This window comes from Temnothorax curvispinosus, unplaced genomic scaffold (genome assembly GCF_003070985.1).
Source record: "Temnothorax curvispinosus isolate PA1 unplaced genomic scaffold, ASM307098v1 QBEX01007752.1, whole genome shotgun sequence".
NCBI lineage: Eukaryota > Metazoa > Arthropoda > Insecta > Hymenoptera > Formicidae > Temnothorax > Temnothorax curvispinosus.
Genome location: NW_020217532.1, coordinates 270,557 through 296,259, shown reverse-complemented (window position 1 = coordinate 296,259; position 25,703 = coordinate 270,557). Strand labels below are relative to the sequence as shown.

Genomic DNA, 25,703 nt, shown 5'->3' with positions numbered 1-25,703 from the left:
GCAAACGTCATCGATTCGTTATCGAGCCTTCCCTTGACGTTTGAATGCTGCTTCCGTCAAGATCGCGGAATGGCGTAATAGTAGGCGATCTAACGCATTGTGCTCAGTGCGTTATTCTGAACGGTCATGCTTAAAAAAAAAGAACCAACACGGAAATCCTAAGAGTGGATCGGAACGAATAATCTCGTCATCGCGACGCGTTACATCTTTTGTACTATAATGAATTAAAAGAACTGATCGTTCCGTCGTCTGCATCGCACCAAACGGGGGACTCTGAAGCTTCTCTCGCTCCCACCGTAATTCGCTTAGCAAACCTTCCTAGAAATAGAGAAATCGACTGAAATAGAAACAGCGCGTCTTCGATCAGTCGCGATGATCAGCTAAAATGTCGACTTATTCCGGAAATCATGGCACACACCCGGGACACTTTAGTTGCCGCGAATTAAAGATCGAATTAACAGGCATAGATGATATCACGGAGAAATATTAGATCGGAGAGGTACCAGAAATTTTTTAGGCACGGAGAGTGCTAAGAGCGCGTTCTGAATGCTATAACGCCTACACGCGTGTTATTTTAGGATATTGGATTATACGCATTTTTCTTAGAATACGTTTTCCTTCGATTTGCTTCTTTCTCGTTTCAGCATGCATACGGAAAGTTATGATTAAACGCCGGCGTTAAGCTTTGCGCGACAATTAACGACGCACACTTTCGTCGAGCCATTATCTTCAAACTTCAAGTACACTATTAGAGATTATATCATTTTGGCCGCGGAAATCTCAGCGCGAGATTACGCAGGAGCACGTTGATATAATGTAGGGTCTAAAATAGATTATAGTCACTTTCTACGTGATCGGAGTGCGTTGCTTCGCGCGAGCACAAGTGCGTGGCAATATACCGAATCGTGATGGTCGTACGTCCACTACACGTCCGATCAGTTATTGAACGTGTCGCTTCGCGCGAGGATAACCGGGATGTAAGGCAGGAAAAATGTAAAACTATAACAATGACAAAAAATGACGTGCACGTCACCAAAAAAAAAAAATAAAAATAAAAAGATACAACTTAGGTATATGTGTATTTCTATATTTAATGCTAATAATAAGATTAATACTTAGGGAAAGGTGTTGTATGCTAGGCTACTTTGTTACTCCGCGAATTCCGTCTACTAGCGGCAAGTGCTAACGAAGCAATCTCGAAATAGCTCCCGATTCACGTTTCGTTTAAAAATACGCCACTTGTTACCAAAAATGAACAATACGTTGAGCAAACAGTTGCATTTCTGCTAAATGAATAAATTTCAAACTCACGCAACCAAAACAAAGAAGATGTATCTGTAATGTTGAAGCTGGACGATAACCATTATCGAAATATCTTGCCGATCAGAAGCGAAAAATAGTTTTAGGACTTCGAAACAAACGGTTATCCATGGCAAATCTTGAATTTCGGCAAAATTATTTATGTTCGATTAAAAGACATGTCTGAAAAGAAAGAGCTTAGGCAAATTCTTAGATCCGGCAATGCACTTGTTGTAGGTTGCACTGAAAACGCGGGTAATTTAGCGTTAAGCGTAATTCCTAGATCTTCGGACGAATCATACTATGTGGCATTATAATAGTAACGATAAGCAACAGTGTTTGTAATGCGTCCGAGACTTGTAATAATCGATAATTCCAAGCTGGAGTCTTACCTTAAGGAGGATTCGTGTCTTTATAATCTTCACCTTTACTCCGAGATATTGTCGTAAAATACTCCGTGTGTTTACGTGTCATAAACGTTTTCGAATAAACTCTAAAAATGACTCGTTACTCTGATTGTCGCTAGGGATTAAAAAAAAAAATGAAGCTAAATGTCTCGTCGATACTGGATAAAACGACCATATGATCATCCGTGCGTCCCGTAGGGAATATTATGATGTTAACACATATGTATACTTGTAAGCATATGTCAGCATACGTAAGAATCTTTACGATGAGTGTGACTTAGTAACCATCTGTTAGGCTGATACTTGTAACTCGATAGGCTATTGATGTTATTATACTCATCCACTTTGATTTGTAACGTGCATAAGTGTAATTATCGTTCTTAGATGCAACAACGTTTATGTCAGGGCAGTCCTAGGATTGAGAAAAAGCGAATGCGTATTTCCTGTATTCAACAAAAGACAAAAGCGAAAAATTTGTAATTTGCATAACTGAGACCATATCTACGCTCTGTTGATGAAAAAATTGTGAAAAATTCTATCTCGATACGGCTTACACTTTATACCTGGTTTTATTTAATTCTGTATTTATGCAGCGCATAGAAATAGGCCCTACGCCATTTCTCTGGCTGAAAGAAACAATAAAGTGAAATCCGACACACATAGTGTATTTTCTTTCAACTTGTAAGTTATATACCAGTCCTTCTAAGTAATAAGTCGTCGCCGAAACTTAATGAAAAAAATTAGACGAGGGATCGAGTTCTGGCTATAAGAAATCAGAATTGATTCAAATGCAATGTTGTTATTTATTTGTTGTTCTCAAATGCACAATATAATGACCAACATGCATAAACACAGCGAAGACTTCATTCGAAGTAACATAGTCATCGGAGCTGCATATACAAAGGTATTTCTTTCTTAATATTATAAGCACCTTACTAATGTGCATCGTTTGTGTTTAAAATAGTAATACGGCGAGTGTCATTGAGGGGAATGAAAGTTATATATAAATAATGAGGATGCTGATGGCGCGTAAAACGGCGAATTACATGTATTTTCTTAGAAACGACTCTCGAGAACACACACGACGTCGTTGCTCTATCCTTAAATACATAAATACTATACACGTCTTTGCGAGATAATCGCAGCGTAAATATTACATAACGAGACACAAGAATGAAACGAGACGCGCTTTTCAAGATAATCGCGGTATTTGCATCTCGGGATGTTGCTGTAGCTTCTCGACATCTTGTAAAGTGGATATACCCTGTTCCTGTAAGACACACAATTGAAAAGGAAATACGTCAGTGAACTTTGAATTATAAATAGAGATTTAAATATTTGATGTTTCTTTTTTTATTTTTAAATTTTGGCATGATATTACGAATTAACGAACGTTATTACATAGTATAGCGATTTTGAATTAATTAACTCGAAGCAATTGAATTGTAAATTAAATTAAGAAAACTGTTGTCTTACATTATACTCTTTCCACTTCTCGTAATTGTGTCGCATATAGCCCACTATTTCTGGCATGTCAATGAACACTGCGAAACAAATGGCAAAAGTAACAAAACTCAAATATCAATATTTAATAAAGATTTTAAAATAATGAAGAGAACGAACCATCCCAAGCCTCGATCATATCGTTAATGATATAATCGACAAAACCGATTTGCGATTTCGGTATCGAACACGTCATTCTATCGAACATCGGCATTACGACTGGCATTTTCAACTTTTTCTCCTCGTCGGTCTGAAAATTATCAATAATTATTTGAACGCAAGAGTAGCGAATTATCTTTCCTGCAATGAACGATCCCAATTAATAATTATCAAAATATTCACCTGATTAAAATATTCCTCCGCGATTCGTCTCGCCCATTCGACGCAACATTTTAATGGCCGCGTTGGGTTAGATACGTCCGCGCATTTGATCATCATTCTTTTAACCAGTATTACATTATCTGGCTGTAGAACCACAGACATGTCCAAAGAATCTGAATAAGTCTGCGAAAGATTTTTTCGAAGTTAGATTTTTGTTCATTATTCTGCACACGTCTTAGAACGGTTTAAAATTATAAATTTAAATAAAATTATAATAAATTATGATAAATTTAAATAGAATTAAGATTGCATCTATACTACATATCTATATAAAAATTGAATTTTAAATATTTGTAAAATAATTTTTGAAATACTAAGAAATTAAATTGATTCTTAATGCATTTATGTTCATGTAATAAGGATATAAAAAATTATACTTTTAAATATTAAGAATTATATATATAATTAGATTTCTCTTATATTGATATACTGATAATCCACATAACTATAATATCAATTAGGAAGGTAATGAGCATAGTAATATATCATAAATTTTAAGTTATAACAGAAAATTGTGATAATTAAATATAAAATAGGATTTTCACAAAATAAGAATATACCTCTTGGCCATCGCCAATTCTTGCGCTACAAACATTCATGAACTTTGCCAGGTGCTCAAAGTGCTTCGTCATTTCGGTCGCCAGAATCATGTCAATGACATTTTGTCGTAACAGTTTGTACGCATCTCGGTCCAGATTCTAAAGCAAGCATTCAATTTGGTATTACACCTTCGGATTTTTCTACACGCTCGCCTTTAGAATAGCGATACATAGGGAATGCATGAGAAGAAACTTACTTTAAAGATGTTTACACTGTCGTCAGAGAGTGATAGTTTAAACGTTAAGGCTGCGTGATGCGATTCGAGAACCGACAGATCATTATAGAGTATTGCCAAACGACTGTTGGCATTGCAAAGAAACTGACTGGAAAAGAATTTAAATTCATTAGATTATCAACTATGCTTATTTAATCGCAAGTTTACATATTTTTGACAAATAATAAGTGTCAATTGAATTTTGCTTAAAAATTTATTTTAAGTCTGTAGAAAAATAATTAACCAAAAGAAAATTCTGTCAAGTTTTCTTGCTTTTTACATTTTTGTTAATATATTCTCTTAGTACTAAAAGTAAGTCTCACCTGGACCGTCCAGGATGATCAATATCGTGCGCGGCAGCGGCTATTAAAGCAGCAACCTCATCTAAAGGCTCTAAGATTTCTTTGAGCCTCTTCGATTGCATAAATCTCGCAGTGGCTTGCATGACGTCGGCCGCGTGCGTCGAGTTGTGATAGCTATTCTCCGCGTTGTAACTGTGCTCGATGATGGCTAGCCAGTTCTGCAACGTCTTCTCATCGCAATGTAACGTAGCGGGCACTTGGTACAAATTCATGATCGTCAATCCTAGAAAAACGAGCGGCCTGCAACAAATCAAAATGCAAACTTTTAGGCATAATATACCTTTGTAAGGAAGAAATGTAGGAACGTCATGACGTCTGTTTTAGATTAATAATTGCAAAACGTTACATGTCGCGTTGGCAGTTCGTATGACCCACCTTTTCTCCGTCAGCACTTCAAGCTTGAATATCTCGAAATTCCAGTCGAGACTGTTGTCTAGTATGTCCATGAGTTCTTGCGGCCCCCGAAAATTTTTCACCTGCACACGTGAGTTGGCTGGATACGCGATAGCTTTGATAGTGGACAATCTCGCGGAATCTGACGACGACCTTCTAGATTCCCACGCTGTGCGCGGAGACTGTCAATCAAACAACAAAAGAGTCGATAGAGAGAGAGAGAAAAAATCTCGAGCGGATAAACGCGCGTGATTTCTGTTTGTTGCAAGTCTATTAATTTCTTTATACGAAATGAAGAGCGGCACAATTCTTACGGCAAGTAACGCGCCAACGAGATCCGTGGCAACCGGATCACTGTACATTGCTCTATCTTCCTTAAGATGCGGCACGTAGAGCTCCGTCGTCTTTAGGATATCGATTGCCTGCGGAAGACGCAGAAGATGTAGCAGCGTATATTTAATTGGACAGAACGCGACTATATATATATATAAGACAATACGAGCATCTCGATTAATCACGTACTTTATCGATCTGCGCTGCTGTTTCCGGATTAGTCGTATCCGTGACCGCGTTCGAAAGTAACGTGATGACTTTAGTGATAGGAGCTTCCAGTTGCAAAGTGTGCAGTTTCTGCAAGCTGGACCGCCTACGACCTGTTACAAAAACATAATCTTTTTTTTAGGGATCGATACATTAAAAGAAAGATTACAGCATGTAATAGATTTAAAACCTTTGGAGATAACTGTGCAAATTAACATTATAGAAATATCAAAATCTCCGCATCAGAATATGCATGCTAATAGGATGCTACGCATAATTTTAATTTTTTGAAAATGTATTAGCGACGTAGATTAATTAGAGAGATAAATGCATGAAGAGCGCTTTCGCATTAGCCAAGCTATAGCAGGTGCGCCCCAGTTTTGTGCTATTAAATTTCTTGACATGTTTACGGCGATATGTAAGGTTGATATCGGCGCGATAATGCTTTAACGTAAAAATACGTGCCGCAAAATGCACCATAAAATTGCCGGTGACCTAATTTGTGCCTTACAACGTTCATTTTTATATCGAAGGACATTTCAATAAAGTGAGAGAGAACAAAATTATTTGTATTAATAACTTTTTCTAATTATTGTTGGTGCAATTCATTGATATTAGCGACGTTATTCATTACATATATGTAGAAGTATCTTCTTACCTTCGCTTACGCCAGATCTGACATCTGAAGATTTCCGCGCGTTCGATAATATACTCGTTTTAAGAGGAGGATGCAACGGGCTGCTAGCCGGGCTTATTGGCGCTGAATTTTCCGAAAGATACGTAGTGTCGTATACGTATATGTAATGACTTGGTTTCCTGAAGACAGATATGACGATTAATTGGAATAGCTTGTTATAAAATAATAAATAGAGTGTGTATTTTAATAATGATGATACTATGCGTATCAAAAGAGATGGCTTAAAAAATGTTAAAAATTTTAACGAAATCAATATAAAGAAATAAAATGTTATGACAAAAAAGGATATTAAACTTTTTAGATTATTACGTCAGTAGAACGTACTTTAATGTGATACAGAACGGAATTATCCTGCAATTGATCGTAATCATTTGATTGTTTTTCCTCTTGCAATTCATATTCCCTTCGAATTCCCGACCTTTAGCCAATTGCTGCTCCATGAGAGCGGAATTTTCGTAGAATACTATTTCCGAGAGATTTCTTCCCATCATCTCCTCCGTCTTATATCCTAACAATTTTTCGCTGACTTTATTTAGAAACTAAAAACAACGTGAAATTATTGTCTACATATAAATATTTGTATTTTACATAGTATAAAATGTATAATACATAATGCATAAATTATATGTACAATAAGATAAAATTTCTTCATTTCAGCTGAAAATATTGAGAATGACTGTGCAAAATATGAGGATTGGATATCAATATTTACAATACCTGTACAATATTCTTATCATTGGTCACATGCACCATATCGCGACACCTGTCAAGTGCCAAATATAATGCATGCGCTGCTGCTAGTTGAGTCCTTGGCAATAATGAGCTAGTGTATATCCCTACTAATTCGTTTATTAATATACCTTCGTGTGAACATTCTATCAGTGCCTGAAATACAAGCGAAACTGAGTAAAGAACCCAGTAAAAAAACCTGTCTATAAATCTTTTTTTTATGTGCTCCTAAAGCACTCTTATGTGTGAACAAACACTCACTCTGCTAAAACCTGTTTCTAGCAAGTTCAATGCCACAATATGGTCTTTCTCATCGAGCATGAAGTATCTAAAAGGTATGCAAGGTCCCCAAACGTTAAAACGAAAGTAAAAATAAATTAAATCGTATGCGAAAAAATATATTGGCAAACTTACGATTTTTTCACGAGCGCTATAATGACAGAATTGTGATAAACCGGACTTGATCTGATTGCTCTAAAATTTAATATTTTTAATATTTAAATAAAGTTATAATGCAAGAAGAACGTGTAAATAATTTATTACACATTACATAAAAACTAATTAATAAAATGTTTTTAAATAAATTGGTTTTTTGGGCAGAAATCTTTTTTTTTTCTCTAGATACTACATTTATTAGATTTTATTTAAACGAACTGCCATACCTACAAATAGCATCGCCTTCGGCCGCGTGATGTCCCCTGTGATCGATAATTACTAATTCATGAGCACGATTTTGGAAAAGTTCTATTGCTTTCTCCGCGTCTTTCGCCACCGACACGCTCCACCCCAATCTTCTCGCGGTATTAGCAAGTATGTCCAATTGCGGGTCATCTTTGCTAAAGACTAATAATATCTGCGCAGTGGAGAAGTTTGACAGAAGTATGAAAAACAAAACTAATGCATTAGTGGCACCAAAGGTCGAATATTTTATTGACGATAATTTTACCGTGAATCTTTCTCGGACGGAGCAATACTTACTTTTACGATACTAGGAACGTTGGTTGTCAATAAATAATTACTAAGATCTTGAGGCCCCTTCTGCAAACAGAAGAAAAAGTAAATCACGAAGCTGAATAAAATAAATTCACGATTAAATGGGTTAAAGGGTCAAAGGTTAAAACTTATCAGTTCTTTATTATTCGTAATTTGTGCATGTTTGCCATGAGTAATGCCTTTATTTAACCAAATCTAATCAGAGACTTAATATTAATGCATCGATATCAGGGTGTCGGATACATACTGATTCCTCTTTATCTAGATACATCGATTCAAGTAGTTGGTAAATTTTCGCCCGACGACGCGCACGCGGAGATGCCTCCACATTTTTTGCGGCTTTATTACACGTAACCTGATCCTTCATTTGCGATAAATTAACAGCCGTATCGTATTAATCTAGGTTTTATGTGTCAAAGATGTGACGATAATAACGATAATAACGAAGTCAGCAGTTTTATGTACATTTCCAATTGATAAAAATAGTCGATAAAAAAACGAGTAGTCAACCACTACGAGTTATCGCAAACTCTTGCTGCTTTTGTAAAAAATCTATATGCATTTACTGCGCATTAGAGATACGTCGCAGATTATTTTCGCGATGCTCACGAGAGAGCAGTTAATTTATTATCCCGCGAGTACTCTTTAGAAACATGAAATTACGAGTATATAACAAACGTGCCGGAAACGATGATTGGTAATAAATTCGTACCCTAATGCGTGTTGCCAGTTGCGAAATCAATTTAGCCACTTGCATCGTATTTTTAGTGAACCACCATCTCCTTTGCCTGCACACGACACTGAAGACGCTACTACACTACGACTGCAATTCTTGCGAATGTTACCGTCGTCAGTTCCGTCACGTATACATAAAGCACTCGTAAAGGCAACGTCTATTCATTTTTCAATGTCTCATTAACGTTGAGGATCGTTGAAGTAAAATAGCATAACTGCATAAATGATGTATTACACTGCACATTGGCAGCCAGATCTACATATGTATATTAATTATTTCATATAGCATTTACTTATTTTTTTTTGTTATTTCTCGAAATGAATATTTTAATTTATGTACGTCTTTTACATACTTTTTCCGGGTCATTTTATAATAAGTACTTCATATTTTAATACCATCGTTTAACTTTATCAAATCATTGCACAGAATCGCACAGAACGACACGTTTAAAGAGAGGATTTTCGCGACACTGATCATCGATCAGTAGATAACGAAATCGATATATTCGCTCGTTGTATCAAACCAGAAGTCGTCTATCTGCGATAAGGCGTCTGGGTGCATACCAGAGTTCCTATAACGATAGTATTTTTTTTATTAAAAAGCCGGATAAAACTTTACGGAAAAAAGCGTTTATAAATAAGTTTTATCGTGCACTTCAAATAACACATGTGTATATACAGCATGACGATATTCTTAGCATGACATCACATGCATTTTCATTCTGAGAGAAAATTATTAGCTCCATTATTTTTCAAAAATATTTTTATGTATCCTTAATATAAATCTTATCATCCACACATATTCTTAGCAAAAATTGCTCTATAAATCTTACATTTATTTACCTTTTACAATAAAAATCAAACAGACATCGTAAATTTGCGATAAGTTCAATTTTGCCACGCTTTCCAGCGGCTTATTGTACAGATATACCATTTGAGTCATTACAGTTGATCCCTCGTGGATAAAATACGGAATTAGAGAGACATTTTATGGTCAGTTCAGAATATTACATTCTCGATCTTTTTTGCGCTCCAAGCGAGAAGATAGCTGCTAATTAAAAAAAAGAGAACTGTACGCTAGGACGAAGCAGAGCGCGTAGGATACGTGTTCGTTTTTTTAATTGTTCGACGAAGGTAAATCATAGGTAGGGTTGAAAAGTTCTGCTGTATTCAGATAGGGAAAGTTCTGCGACCGAGAAAAAAGCTCCTTGCGACGTACAGAACAACGGTCGTCCTGCTATCGATTCGCCGCCCGCGAGTTACGTTCGCGGGTAGTAATAAACGTCTCCTATAGACGTAAAGTGTAACAGTGACTGAAAACACGAGTGACAATTGCAATTATCTTACGTACATTTTTATATAAACTTAGAAGAGAAATCATACAAGAGAAATCATGGAGGAAAACAATATTATACACAGTGAACGAAAACATTCACACAAAAACAGTGCAGAAAATTGGAATCGTTCTATCAACAGGTTGTTAAACGCAAACGTCCGTTTAACTTGACGCAACGTGCTCGCTTTTAGCCTATAGTATCAAACTTAGTCTAACTTTTTCGCGAAACACACGCCGCTCCCGCCGATAATTCAATCAGAATAATTGCCGTGCGTGACAACTCCCGACAATTGTGTTATCACTCGGACTGCCGGAGAGCGCATAAGTACGAGCACGTTCGCGAGACAACGATTAACAGAGGGGAACGGCAGCGAATAAGTGAATAAGACAAAAGAGTGACATCGTCGCGTTCGGAACACGCGCCAAACTTCTGCTTAACTAGACACTTCTTCTGGCCGCACAGACGAACTATATAAACTCCCGGCTCGTTCAACGCCGACGATCGGGAACGTCGGAAAATAATAGAAAGTTTATTGTACGGCAACTTTACACTTTCTTCAGCGGGGGCTCACCAGAGCTGACGTGTCATCGGTGCCGTCGTATTGATCGACTCTTTCTCCGCTTCGGCTTCAATTTTTCCCGAACGCGTGTAGTGCGTAACTTGATTAGCACCTTCCTCTTACTTGATATTTTTCGGATAGTCCGAAAGGCGCTCGACAATCGCGTGCACTCGCACATCCGCATACTTTAAACGAGCGGCTCCCGACTGTTCTTCGTCCGGCCGGCCGCGCTCTACCAGAGACCGTCTATAGACAGTCTATAGACCATGCGTCTATAGTCGTTCCCGCGAGCGGAGCGGCGAGATCTTGACTCGTCGAGGAGTAGCGGCCAAATGAGGGAGTCGTACTCACCGCGATTGCGCGGCGCGAATCAATTATTCAGCCCGCGCTTATGCCAGCGAACGTTGATGCGCGCCCGAACAATTTTCATATTTAATCGGACCATCGGGGGGATGACTATCGGGCCGATCGAGCATTATACCCTGTCGTCACCCCCGCGCGAAACTTTGCGGTAAACGTCGCGCGAATTATTGAAAAGGGTTGGTCGCGCGGTGGAAAGCCGCGTCAGCGATACGCAGAAGAAAAAAAACCTACGTATATTTAGAATCACTGCCTCGCGAAGCTTTTATCGCGGGGAAGAGGGGCCTTGATTGCAGGGTTTCTCGACGGTACCCTGTGAGAACGGAGAGGGCTGACGCCGACTGCCACTCTTCGCTAGATTATTTCTCCGCTTTTTTTCTTTATCTCTCTTTTTTTTCTTTTCGCTGCGTTCCCTTAACGATTGAATATTCCCCGCGAGCGGGATTTGCGCCGTCTCTCCCTTTTCCAGCTATTTATGCACTTCCGCTTTTTTTCATGAACTTTCCTTTTGCTGGATATAATTTCAATTTTCTCTCTTACACGTTAAAAATTCTTTAAACAATCCGGACGATTGTGTTGATACTTTATAAACGAATAATATAATATTATCGAGAATTTTTTAATAGATACTCTTCCATGTAAAAGCCAAAAGGATGCAGAACATAACCAGGAGTAGAGATATAAAAGTAAAAGAGATGTAGAAGTAAAAGAGGTGATAACAATACATTTTTACATTAAAGACATAGCAAATTAAAACCGACGTTTATAGATTGAATATTTAGATAAATATTTATAGCGAAACTTCATATAATGCTGATTATACATTTATTAAATATGTAACTTTGCTCAGTCATTTAATATATCGTTTAATTTTGGATTCTGAGTTTTTCATATGAATATAATGTTAAAATATATTATATATTTGCTAATATTTTTATTATTAGATTGTTAGATGATTAATATTCTCTAATATACTCTACATTATTAACGATGTTATTGAAAATTAAGAAGGAATCGGCAAAGATCGATGCAGTATCATCGAAAACTGGCCTACCTCTTATCCGTATTCAAAAATATAAAGTGGAACAATGCCTAGGCGATCCTTATCTTTGATTACGAATGTTAAAGAGTCTAGATAGCAGACCTGATTAATAGGAATGCGATAACGCGCGACTACGTCACAAGCCGCGTCATCTATCGTCAAGTGCATCGTCTTTATGCGTATACTTGCTCGGAAAGTCCGATAAAATATCATTGTATCTTTTGTTATTTGTTATATCGATTAATTATAGAGAACATTTGAAGTTTATTATATTCTCACATAACTAACAATTAACTTGATAATTTTAAAGCTTGAAGATTAATTGTTTTAAGAAATGTATTGAAGATTTTCTATGTTATAAACATATCGATTATTTACAGAATAATAAATCGGAGAGTAATACAAATAAATTATTCGATTATTGCGTGATTTTTCAAGCAATTTATAAAAAATAGAAAAATGACATTCACACAAAATATTTTTTAATACCTATTCTCTTCATTAAAAAATTAACGATATCATAAAAAATTAAAAGGAAAACGATGATCGATGCTAACGATGATCAACAAAAACTAGGCTATCATAATAACAATAAGAAAGCAACTTACAATGGTCAAGTAATCGCCGTTCTCGTCAAGTGTGCTGTCCTGGAAAGGTGTTTTTTCATCCTTTTCAGCCACAATATCAAGCGCATCCGTCTTACCTGAAACAATATCATTGAATATTCAATTCAATTACGATCAAGCTCGAAACCCGAACAGTGTTATTTCAAATAATCGAAAGTTCTTAGCAACAGGTAGTTGCTAAGCGTGACCATAGCTTCGTAATTGATGGTCTGCCGACTCTAAAGCCAAGCTTGATTCCATGTAATAAAGCTAGTACTCTCTATTCGTACATACGTGTATTGGTTTATGAACCTACATCGGGCATTTTCCTAGTCGCGCTCAATTTATCAATTAACGTGATCCGGTTGTCAATACATTAGTAATTATGGTAACGAAGCTTGTTAGAAGTGCATTCACTTATGCGTATCTTATGAGGTTTATGGGTCACACTATAGCATTTATTGCAATTAAAAGCTAATTGGATTTAATGGACAAGGTGAATTGATCTATATTGCTTCAATTTTTAAAAGACTGTTCTATTTGCAGGATGACGTACTTTATTACAAAATAATTGCGTAATGCACGCACGTGTATTTAATGGCGCCAAAATGGAGTTTGAGAGATTGGATACGATCATTTACGCACCGAATAAATGATTTGGAAATAATTCATCCTCCAAGCTGTCTTCGTCCTCGCTTGGGAAGAAATACTCATTCGGCGGCGATGCCATATGAATTATGCTTTCGGCCTTGCGATCATTGAGTTAAGCGGGGCTACATGATCTCACGCTGTTTGAAACTATATTTCTTTGCGTCTGCTTTCATTACACTAACAGCGTTATATTGTTACATGCCATTGTTTACACTGAACATTTGTCAAAGAATTTTTCTTTCAAAAGATCACTGAAATCCACACTAATGAGACAAGTTTTTACATTCTTAAAAGCTGAAATTAATTTTAATTATTTAAATATCAGTAGATATATTATTAATTTCAAACATTTTTTATCACATATTATTATTAAAAGCAATTTATTAATTTTTTACATAATAATATATTAGAAATATGGCATTAAAATTATTTTTTACGTACGAATTAATATTGTAGTTATAAATGTTTTATATTTTGATTTGTCAATGCAATCGATGGTTTTTCTCTTTATATAAAAATAGAAATTACTTAATTTACATAATATAATAAAATATATTTGTTATTTTTAAATGTATAAATATGCCGAAAAAAAGTTAAATTTATATAATTTGTATATTTGTATAGAGAATTGAATTTGGCTTCGTAATTTATAAATTGCATGAAAAATCAAATGCTTTTGAATTGAAATATAAATAAAAGTATATTGCACTTTAATTGCAAAGTTATATTATAAACGTATTTGTTATAGTGAAATGATCAGAAAGGATTCATTATATATCACGTTATACATTAATGATGTAATCTTAATTGATGCAAATAATCATCGAAGTCTTATCAATCATTAATTTCGGAGATGTTGACTCAGTTATCTGAATAGTCATCTAGAATATCTAGATTTAAATAAGTCGATCAATAGATTATTTCCGTTCCAAAGGTCAAGATTGTCTAAAAAAATCGTACAATTTTTAATTATAAATTATTTCGTAAATTTCTTGTTGAAAAATAATATCAAAGTTGTATCTATCATATATTCATTTCTATTCTAGCAGCAAAAAATAAAAATTAAAGCTATTTTTATTAGTACAATTTCTTTAAAATGTTGTTAATTTTTTGCAGTAAATTATTGTCAAAGAAGAAACATTACCAAAAGTCTTCACATTTTTAAAAAATTTTTAACCACATACATTTATCAAGTCAAACAATTGAGTGTAAATTCTTCTGTTTGGCTTTTCTTGTCACACCTCATTATTTAAATATGTTTAAAAATATTAAAGAATGTAATTAGAATTCGCTAACAAACAACACACGCACTCGAAACGGTCAGTTTTCGTGAGGTTTCACAATTAACGACACTGACGTACAATTTGTCCCGACGTTGTTTGTGAACATTAAAATTGCGAGTAAATTAAAACGACGATAAAAAACGTGTTGTACGTGTGCGCCGATGCCGAACGATGCGTCGTTTGCGGCCCAAAGACAGCGACTGACCGAGAACACTGAATCGACCAAGTTAAAATTCTACTCGAGAGTGACTGGTCCCAGAAGAGCGACGCGATAGCGTTGTCGGGGAGACCGGAGATACTGCAGGTCTATTTAACATGATACACGGACAGAAATATGTACCGTGTCGAACTGAGTTTCAAAAGAAGTGGAACGTGATTTCCCTGAGGTAGATGAGAATTAGGAATAAAACGTCGACAAAATAATTAAAAATATTAAAAAAAAAAAACTACGTCACATACAGAGGTGATAAATGATAAAAGTCAAAGATTGGATATTATTTGATATGTAGAAAATGCAAAGTATCAAAACTATTAGATTATTTTCCCCGAGGTAGATGGGAATTAGGAATAAAACGTTGACAAAATAATTAACAATATTTAAAAAAAAAAACTACAACACATACAGAGGTGATAAATGATAAAAGTCAAAGATTGGATATTATTTGATATGTAGAAAATACAAAGTATCAAAACTATTAGGTTATTTTAAAAATATACATATAGATATTGTCACGATCACAAGCAATTAAATTTAAGAGAATAAAATTAAACAGACAAAAAAGAATCTACAATTAGATATTTACTCATAATTCTAAACTGAAAGTTTAAACCACAATTATGTGACAATTGTTTAGGCCAAAATGAATACCATTACCATAGGCCATAGGCATTAATATAAATTTATTTTAATAATCTTAGATCTGATAAGATAAAAATTCAAGCTACCTGTAGCTTGCTTACGTGTTCATAAGAGCAAAAACATTATAGATATCATCATATTAGTTAAGTGACTTACACAGGAGTCGTGCTTATCGATTTTATATGAACATTAATGAAATTAATCTAATTAATTGATTGAGGAAATACACGCGTGTAAACATCGATAACATGTAAAAGTTAAGTTTACGATTTTAGATTATATGAAATGTTAACGGCACTCGTGTAATGCCTTTTGATAGATATTGATAGACTTTATATAGATAGCTATCTAGCTTTACGATTAATTTAATAATTAACTAACGTTGCGCTACTTTGCCATCGTCCTCTTCAATAAAATGGCTCTTGCCGAATGCGAGATACAAACTGTCCTGATTCTTGTCGGTCTCTGTTGTATCTGTAATAATAATATCTACGTGTAAATTTTTGTCGCTAGTAAGCTAAAACAACTAATGTATTAATAAGGGAATCGACGAGATTGATAAAGTACCCAACGTGCATTTACATTAGATGTATTACATAGAAATATTACATAACGTATTTATATCTGATTTAGGATATTGACATTCGAATCAAATGTATTTAAATTCATGCACATGCAGTTTTGAAATATTTATCAGTAAACCATTACATCACAATATTGCATTACAATAGTGCGTGTAAAGAAAGGAATGAATAGAATGTCCCGTTTACGTAATCTCCGCAGATCGTGGACATTGATTATAGTGATTTAAATAATAAACCTCAATTTCTCCTCATAAAAGGTTACAAAAGGACGATAGTCGTTACTAGAAATCACTACGGTGTACTAAATACCTAATGAAAAAAATGACATCATATAAACAACTCTCACAATTGCGAAACGTTAGGGAAATAACTAAAAATGAAATCCTAGTTGCGTATTAACGTTACAAAAGCATGTTTAAAAAACAAGGCAAAATTTGAGAAAACATTTTTTAAAAAATTGGGCTAATTATTATTAAATAGATTATTGAAAGTTAATCGGTTTGAACTTAAAGTTATATAGAATTACAGACAGATGTAGAATTGGTAAAAAAAGTAGTAGAATTATAATAACCCCTTTGAAAAATCTCTTTGGAAATAATTAATTTTTGTCCTAGAAAATCGATCCTTGAGAGTGAAATATACGACCGCTGTTCGACGTTGCGTCGCGTAGACTCCTAAATCAAAAAGCTAGAAACGTGTTGCTGGAAGTTGCTCTCCGGATTTGTATATTTGATTAATTCATGTCTCGAACGATGACTCCAGTCGGCATACGTACGGCGTGGTCAGTCGTAGACTAGGTCAAGGAGAATGACTGTTACCTGAAGTCTACCCCTTCCCCGCTCTTCCTTCCCTTCTTTTTCATGAGAGGCATCCATCAGACGGACGGATTATATGCGATTTCGATTTGATTGTTGTTCAGCTTTTTCAAACGATATTGCGGTTGAAAAGTCAGAGGAAGAAGTAAACATTTGTAACAATAAGTTCTCGTTTGATTGACTATAAAAATGTCTAGCTAACAGTTTCCTTTAATTATAGTAAATAGAAACTTATTATTACGTAATATTCATCCTAACCATAATATGCCCCCAGTAGTTCGTAAAAATTCAAATAATAATTGACAATTGATTGGCATCAATAAATATTAAAGGAGTATATACACATTTTTTAAACTGGAAATAGTTTTAATAAAATGCTTTAAAATATATACCAAAGTATAAGAAGCAGTGGATAAGAAATAAAACAGATATAAATAAATGGCTATTTTTTTATGACAGTCACAAATTTTAAATTATTTGCTGAAAATAATAATATATAACAAAGTCAAATAAATAAAGTCATTATTATATTTCACTTATACATGCGGTTCTAAAATTTCTTTGTATAATTTATCAGTATAATGCATATCTACACGGAGATAATTTTTTGTTATATTTTACCCTTAAATTTACTACAAACTTGGGACAACTTGGCAACCAAGGAATTTTTAAAATATACAAAAGACATTTTACAAACAATGTGATAAAAATTACCAAGCAGATTGGTAAATTTTGAAAAATTATTGAAATTTCCTAGATATATTTTAGTAAAATTATCAAACATATTTTATATTTTAATGTAATAGGTATTAATATATTGTATTATGATGGATATTAATCAGAATCGCTCGCATAAAATTCTTGGTGGTACATGTTGTCCAACAACTACCATGATTTCAGGGTAAATTTTAAGAGAAAATTCTCTCCGTGTATGTAATGACATAATGACATTATGAAAATGTTAACGATAATGTAGATTTTAGGCATAATGTTTTAAAATGCATTTTGATTTCCAAAGTATTGATTTTTTGCTTTGTGATTGTGTGTGAAGACATACACAGATTAAATTAATGCAATGCGGTAAGACAGAAATATAAATTTTTATCTGAAAAATAAATTCTCGAAGAGTGTAGCATTACTTCTCACAGTCGTAAACGGGTTATACCGAGCAAACATAAAGCAAGAAACGTAACCACCCAGAATTCGACCTTCGAGAGAAGATTACTATGCTTCGGCGTTTGACGTTCTCCAGTCATATATTACGTATCTGAGAGTCGAATACGTGCAAACTTGATCATGTTTTGCAATGAGAAGGAGGCATTTAAAGTTAGAGACTGATGTACGACGTACATACATCATTTATAGGTTTTACAGTGCCATTCATTAAGAAATAGTTAATGCGATCTGCGATCGATACATTACTTAATACATATATTTTTATATAATTTATCCATAAAAATTATTAAATAATTACGTATAATAAAATACAGTCTTTTAGCTATCGCTATGATTTTTTTAAGTAACATTACGCAAAAATGCTTTTTAAATTTATATATAGCTGCATGAAGTGTGTAATAAATTAAATATTAATCGTGTCTATCTTCACCATAAAGTTCTGAAATTATGTATAGTTTTGCATTGTTATATAAACATCTTTCCAACTGTCTACATCTTTTTTGATATAAATCCCGAATTTAAGCTTCACGAATATGTAACAAATTATTTTCTAAAATTCAAAACGATTAAAACAAAAATATGTTTTAGACGAAAGAAAAAGAGCAACGTACCGCTTGTAACGAGAGAACTGCTAGTTGCCGACGATATACTCTTCTCTTGCTCGACTTTGCCTCTCATGCACTCCAGTATGCTAATCTTGCATCCCATTCTTAAGACGAGCTCTCAAATCGCGGTCGGTCTCCTTGCTATTTCTCGCATCGTCGGAATCTTCGAAAAGCATTCGGCCGGATTCTGAATCGTCGATGACAGCCACGACAAGTATCGTTAGGTTACCTTTCATCGAAGGCGATTGGTAGAAGCGAAATCTCCCCTTTTTTTTTCATTTAGAAAAAAAAATAAGATTGCTGAGAATTCGATATTGTTCAATGAAACGTGTGCTTACCGTGCACGCGTGTGTGTGTAAAAATTGCACGTTCATGCTTGCGCCATATCAATTTGCTTATCTCGGAGACCGAAGGAAACAATATCCTCTGCGTACTGATTTTGCATAACCCAAACATTGATTGTGCGAATACTATTTTGCATTAATTAACGCACATAAAGGATCGTGCTAATAAAGTCGAGACTAAACCACTTTGGAACGATATGCTAAATCGTTCGAATCACTCGATTAACCGACGAGTAAACGCCGATGAAATTTACGCCGAGTAACCGGGATTTTTTTCAATCACTTAGAGTTTCTTTCACTTTCAAAACAATTAATTAAAGATCAAACAAAGTTTGTTGCGTCCACAATGCACGATAGTTGCTAATTGCTCGTTGAAAGGCCAGATCAAAGATTTGCCGAGACGAATAGAAATTTCGTGAAAACTCTGCAAACGCGTTGACGTTGACGACTAATTCGGCGTTGAACGCGCGTCAAGACCGAGGCGAAGATTTCGCGTATACGCGGGGTCATACGTCAGTGCAATTTTCTCAGAGAGTCCGCTTTATCTTATCTTCTGCCGAAAGTGTCTACATGTAATTCAAAAGTTTCGCGACGCATCTCAAATAGCTGTATCACTTGGCAGCCACGATCCTCGAGGCGTGCGCAATTAGAGACGTTCCGCGCGAGATAGCCGTTCACGTAATTCGTCCGATTACGCGTTGTGTGGGCATGGAGCGGGCAAATAGTGTTGTGTGCATAATTACCGGAGGCACTGTTTTCATAGTGATGCAAGTCTATAGTTCCTATACCGAGATACGGGCATTTAAAGTTTAAAGTGAAACAAAAAACCTTAAATAAATGAAAATTTTTATTTATTTTGCTATCTTGAAACTCTTTTATACTCGCGTGAAGAAAAAAACGATTTTCAAAACTGCTTTTTAATTTTAAATCTAATTTATAAAATTTATTTTAATAAATTAATAAATTTAATTATTAAATGTGTATGCAATAGATTTTATATTAATCATTAATATTGATATTTTATTTAACGTTTTGCAATACGCTAATATTCACATGTAATTACATTTAAAAAGATTTATTTCAAATACATGCAAATCACGTCGGTTCGGAATGCAAAGATAACAAATAGAATGCATAACCGATTTAGTAAATAAAAGTACACTTGAATTGTTCGATAAAGAAGAATAAAGCCGTTAATTGCCCGCAGAAATAAACAATGATAACAGGCCAGTACATTTATACAAGCATGTACGTACGTTTACTGAGCGTGCCTATCGCATGTTTTTTAACACGATGTTTCGACCGTATAGGTCGTCCAAATAGGGCTCTGTACTAGGAAGGACGCCTGATAAGATCAACTTTGCAATCTCGTTAAACTTCGCAGCGCAGTGAGAGATTTTTTCTTCCAAAGCTTGCCTCGCGCTGAAGTAGATACGATAGAAATATACGGAACACTTGGTCGGACACGGCTCCGCGCAAATTCCCGACGCGTTGGAATATTCAGGCGACGTATTTCGGCAACTGACGCAAAGGTAATGGGATAGAGGTGAAAACTTTTCGTCGCGACTTTCGCGATGTAACAATAGCGATGACGATTTCACAGTGGCGAACAATACAAATCGCGGACGCTCCTTTGTCAAGCGATACACGGCGTCTCGAGGTGTGCGCGCGATTTTAATGAAGACCGAGAATCGGATGTAGGCAGCACAGTGGCCTCAGACTCACTGGCTAAATTGTGTGCGATTTCTCGAGGACGTCTTTGGAATCTGCGTATCTCACTCGTTCAAAGTCTTCTTACATGTTTCCCCCCCGGCATCTATCTATCTCGTGTCTTTGCTTAAAAACGATGCAACAGAGATATATTTGAGTAGTATTTAAACATACAACAGAGATCAGTATACGAAAGATCCACGCGCGTGTTTGAACGATAAGTGGTGATTTTAAGCCTGTAATACTCGCAGACAATAGGGGGAGGGATAGGTAGAATTTGCGAGTAGCAAATACAAGATGTCGGGGAATTATCACTGTAAATTTAATCGCTTAACACAACGCCGTTTTTTATAAGGCAACTATTTAGGGCCGTTTTAGAGAATTTCCGTGACGTAAGTTATCTTTGCGCAAGAGAGAGCTTATCGTGCGTTTGTATGTCTGTTTTACTTCTTATTCGTTGTTTTTTAACGCGTTAACTTCTTGCACTTCAATGCGAGTCCTCGGTTTGTGCGCGCAGTTTGAGATGCACAGGTGCATTTGCAAGAACGATTGAGATTGCTTTGTATAATAGCGATTGTGTAATGCATTTTTATTTATTGCTCCTATATGCAACATTCTTTTATCTTGTGAATATATTGTCATGCATTTTAAAAAGACAAATTATCTTTACATATATATTGATATTCGACATTTTTCTATTTTTCTAATATGAACTTGTCTTTTATTCTATGGTTCCTAATATTTTTAAACCTATCTAATGCACGATTAAAAAATTTTTTGATATAAAATAATTGATTGTTATCTGTATTAATTAATGTTCTACTATTTATTTTTCTATTATTTATCTTAGTCTTAATATTTCTGCATGCGTGTTATTAATTAAAATAATTTTTCAAATAATATTCAACAATAACGTATAATTATTCTTCTGTCTCATTGTTCCTATTATATATTTTTATTATAAATAAATTATATGTAACTAATATGAAAAGTTATATATTATATAAATGTTTTGAATATGCTAATTATCATGAAAATTCTGCATCCCCTTTTTCTACTTTTCAACTGTGAGCTTGTGATATTTGATGTATAATCAATATATTAATCAATTATTTTTCTCCTTTCTATTAGTTGTAATGAGGTAAGAAAAAAGCCATAATAACGTATGCAGAACTAAAAGTTGTTACCATCTAATTATTGAAATCAAATAAATAATTTTTTCCTAATCGTCGTTTCAATTAATAATCGGTTCTTTGATATTAATCACGAAGTTACTATGATCAAACTGAATTAAAACACACGAACACTTAGAATTATTTTGTATAGTATTATAAAAAATGAAAACTACAAATTAGATTTATGAAAATTCTAGGATATATTGATAGCGAATTTAAAAGATCTCGAAGTTTCCTTGAAGATTCAAGAGCAAGTAATAGAAATCGCGTTTCTTTGCAACACCGTTGTTGAAATTTATGAAGGAACAACAGCGACGAGAGACACTACTGTGTCTCTTGATGTATGAGGTGAAACTTGAGAAATCTTTTTGTCGATAGTACGCATTCAAATGTTTGATACTTTTACATCGATTTCTTTATACGTTCAGAACGCGTCATCCGTCATTTTCTAAAGTTTTTTTAAAACGTTATTTTGTTGAAAATTATAGGTTGTTAGGGAATGAAAATTGTGATCGAGCAAAATTGTGACATTATGCAAAATTGCGAAGAGAAAGGTTCTAGTGAATTATTTGAATGCGCATACAAGGTTTGTTATTCTCAAATTTGTTCGAATAACCATTAGTTTATAATTTATCTATATTTTAATTATACTTTAAAAATATTATAAACAGAAAATTTACTTCATTATTTATAAAAAATAAGATAATTATTAAGGTAATTTCTGAAAACTTCTTTGTATATTTGAATGAGCACAACAAATTATTGACTGTTTCTATTTAATAACTTATTATCCAACATCGTAAGCATCAATTTTTTTAAATAAGATATGCAATCTTTAATGTATTCTTAATGTATCTTTAATGAAGGCACTATGTCGCGAAAAAAATGTGAAGCCTTTGCCGATGATGGAAATGTATCTACAAAAGAACTGCTTACGATTTTGCGCTGATCAACTAAATTTGAAAGATTGGTCGCCGCTATTGGACAGTATAATGCAAGATCGAAGTTTGTCCAAAATTTATGTGTATAGTCGATGTCGCTGCAAAAAGATTAGAGAGAAAATGAATACAGAAGAGAAACTCATAAAATTACGGTAATTGAAAATATAATAAATATTTATATTTACTTGATTTAGTAGATGCTTTGTTTAGTTTAGAAACTTATTAAACTTATTAAATCACTAATATTTAAATGGAAATATATTTAAAATTTTTTTTATTTGTGTATGTGTGTGTGTGTGTGTGTGTGTGTGGAAATAATATTTAAATTATTTCGGTATCAGTTCTTATTATTTAACTATAATATTGAACTATACAAAAATAAAAAAATTCTCAAGATATACGATTAAATAAATCAAATAAAAGTTAAAGGCCAGTAAGAGCCAACGCCGATGGTAAAGCGAGATTTAATTACAAACGTTTTGGTCTTAATATTTAAACCTTTATGCTAAACAGCCAATTTGCCTTATTTCTTAAAATCATATATAGGGCTACGTTCATTATTCACACCTAACAACAAAACAAATTGTGTTTCTTCATTTTCACTAGTTCCTCTTTCTAGTCTCGAATGATTCTTTTTTTATGATACGAGTTTTCCGAGGTTGTTTTCCGGCTTGCATTGCAAGTAATTTGTCAATCTTTCATCACTCGCATTTTATCACCGACAATACAAAGTTTATTACAGTTAGGTGATTTTGTATGCCATATTTTAATAATAGAGAAAAGTTGTGTAGCTTGTGACATTATTAAACACATTAAATGTTATTTAAAATTTTTACCAGTTAATGCCAGATAATCCATCCGCATTCATAGCATACCAACCATTGAAAGAGTATCTTTTGGGAATATTTCGAGCAAACAATTTGACTTTTATCTTAATAAACTACTTTGTGATACTGAACGGTTTTTGAAAAATAACGATAATTTAATATTTATTAGGGCTAATAAGAATAACATCATATGTAAAACAGATTATTTTGAAAAGAATAGTATACTCAGCAACACTAATACTTAGATAGTTGTATAATAGGATTCTGTACATAAGTTGACGAGATCCGTAAGGATTTGAACATTCTCCTAAATTTCTTTAAAAAAAGAACTTTATTTCTCTTAATCTATACAGACTTTTAAATTGCACTGATGGTGTTACACCTTGGGCCTATATAATAAACAAAATAAACAAAAAATTAACTAAAATAACAAAGTTTAATTGTCTATTAGAATAATAATATTTACCATTAATAGTCCATTATACCTTTTTGCTAAACTTTTACACAAAATAATTTATTAAAGCATACTTAAAGCTGAAGGTCACATTAATAATAGTTTTGATTTATTCACAAAGCTTTCAAGTATACCTATTGATGAACATTTTAATTTAGTGTCTTTAGATATGTATCCTTATATTCACTAACGACCTATCAACTTATTGTTAGCCTTGACGAGTGTTAGACACCGATGATCGCATATAATTCTAACACCAATATCCTTTTAAACAATTCTTGTCCGCTATTCAGTTTGTTCTTGAGTCAACATATTTTAAATTTAATAATGTTTTTTATAAAGAAACATTTGGTACACCTATATATTATATCACATGTTATTATTTTAATTAATTTTATATAATAGACAATGTATAACTACGATATAAAATAAATAATTTCCAGGCACATAAAATAAGTAAATTAAAAAAAAAAAAAAAAAAGAATGCCAACAGTACGCGGTGTTCCCAAACGGTCACCCATTTAAGTACTAACCGCGCTCAACGTCGCTTGACTTAAGTGATCGGACGAGAACTTGTATATCGACGTGATTTGACCGTTGGCGAAAGTGTCTTCCTTGTAAAGAGATAATATACCTACGGTTTTCTCATTATCTAATTATTGCGTGGATTTTGTATCGCAAGATTTGGAGTGCAAAACTCTGGCTACTAATTTGTGTGCCCATGTATTTCAAATATATTGATGACATTTCGATAACAGTTCTTAGTTGTATGATTAAAACAGTTACTAACGTTTTTAATTTCTTCCACCATAGATTGCAATTTACATATAAAATTGATTATGACAAAGGTTTAATTTCCTGGACATTAATTTAAAAATCATTAACGGAGTACTTTAATTTGATTGGTACTATTCTTAAATTATAAACTGAGATGATAAATTAATTTATATTTACTAAAATATAATTATAATTTAGCATTTTTACAATATCTTTTTGTCGTGATTTTTTTCAATAATATTTTTATTAAAAGATTTTGCAAGAAAATGATCTCGTATAAGTATAAAATTAATCAATAGTTTTTTGTCAAATATTTCTGATGATGCGTACATTCTACGAGTGTAATTGTTTTTTTAGAAAGTTTTTCAATTATTTAATGTATATAGAATTAGTTTTTATTAATTTTGTACCAATAATATTTAATGTTTTTTGTTCTAAATATTTTAAAAGAGAGAATAAGTTTTCATTAGAATATATAAAGCAAATAACCGTTACTCATTAATTCGATGACTTTATCATTACTGCATTCTTCGATTGTAAGTTTTCGATACGGTCAAAAAAATCGGTGAATCTATTAATTTTATATTTATTTATTAATTTATATTTTATGTCACATGTTATCATTTTAATTAATTTTATACAATAAATAATGTATAACTACGATATAATTTTTCGGCACATACAATAAGTAAATTCCAAAAAAAAAAAAAGAAATGCCAACAGTACGCGGTGTTCCCAAACGGTCA

At 33.7% G+C, this 25,703-nt stretch overlaps 1 protein-coding gene and 1 pseudogene across 11 annotated transcripts in view; both read right to left on the bottom strand.

The window, feature by feature from the left end:
• LOC112457393 (protein lethal(2)essential for life-like) overlaps nucleotides 1-21,410 on the bottom strand; it is a 32,750-nt gene extending 11,340 nt beyond the window's left edge. The window contains exons 1-21 of one of the 11 annotated variants that reach the window (XM_025020404.1): nucleotides 20,330-21,410; nucleotides 18,736-18,995; nucleotides 15,931-16,023; nucleotides 12,760-12,854; nucleotides 8,104-8,163; nucleotides 7,788-7,978; nucleotides 7,540-7,599; nucleotides 7,387-7,453; nucleotides 7,114-7,281; nucleotides 6,721-6,935; nucleotides 6,358-6,515; nucleotides 5,682-5,812; nucleotides 5,474-5,581; nucleotides 5,142-5,341; nucleotides 4,728-5,006; nucleotides 4,387-4,513; nucleotides 4,151-4,288; nucleotides 3,552-3,713; nucleotides 3,330-3,459; nucleotides 3,183-3,250; nucleotides 2,490-2,976 (exon numbers count right to left, since the gene is read on the bottom strand). In XM_025020404.1, coding sequence (XP_024876172.1) covers nucleotides 2,899-2,976; nucleotides 3,183-3,250; nucleotides 3,330-3,459; nucleotides 3,552-3,713; nucleotides 4,151-4,288; nucleotides 4,387-4,513; nucleotides 4,728-5,006; nucleotides 5,142-5,341; nucleotides 5,474-5,581; nucleotides 5,682-5,812; nucleotides 6,358-6,515; nucleotides 6,721-6,935; nucleotides 7,114-7,281; nucleotides 7,387-7,453; nucleotides 7,540-7,599; nucleotides 7,788-7,978; nucleotides 8,104-8,163; nucleotides 12,760-12,854; nucleotides 15,931-16,023; nucleotides 18,736-18,832 — 2,625 coding nt within the window. In that variant the 5' untranslated portion in view covers nucleotides 18,833-18,995; nucleotides 20,330-21,410 and the 3' untranslated portion in view covers nucleotides 2,490-2,898. The other 10 variants (XM_025020403.1, XM_025020405.1, XM_025020406.1 and 7 more) reach the window with 10 other exon arrangements.
• Nucleotides 21,411-24,664: 3,254 nt separating this feature from the next.
• On the bottom strand, nucleotides 24,665-24,782 carry LOC112457406 (annotated as a pseudogene).
• Nucleotides 24,783-25,703: the final 921 nt, after the last annotated feature.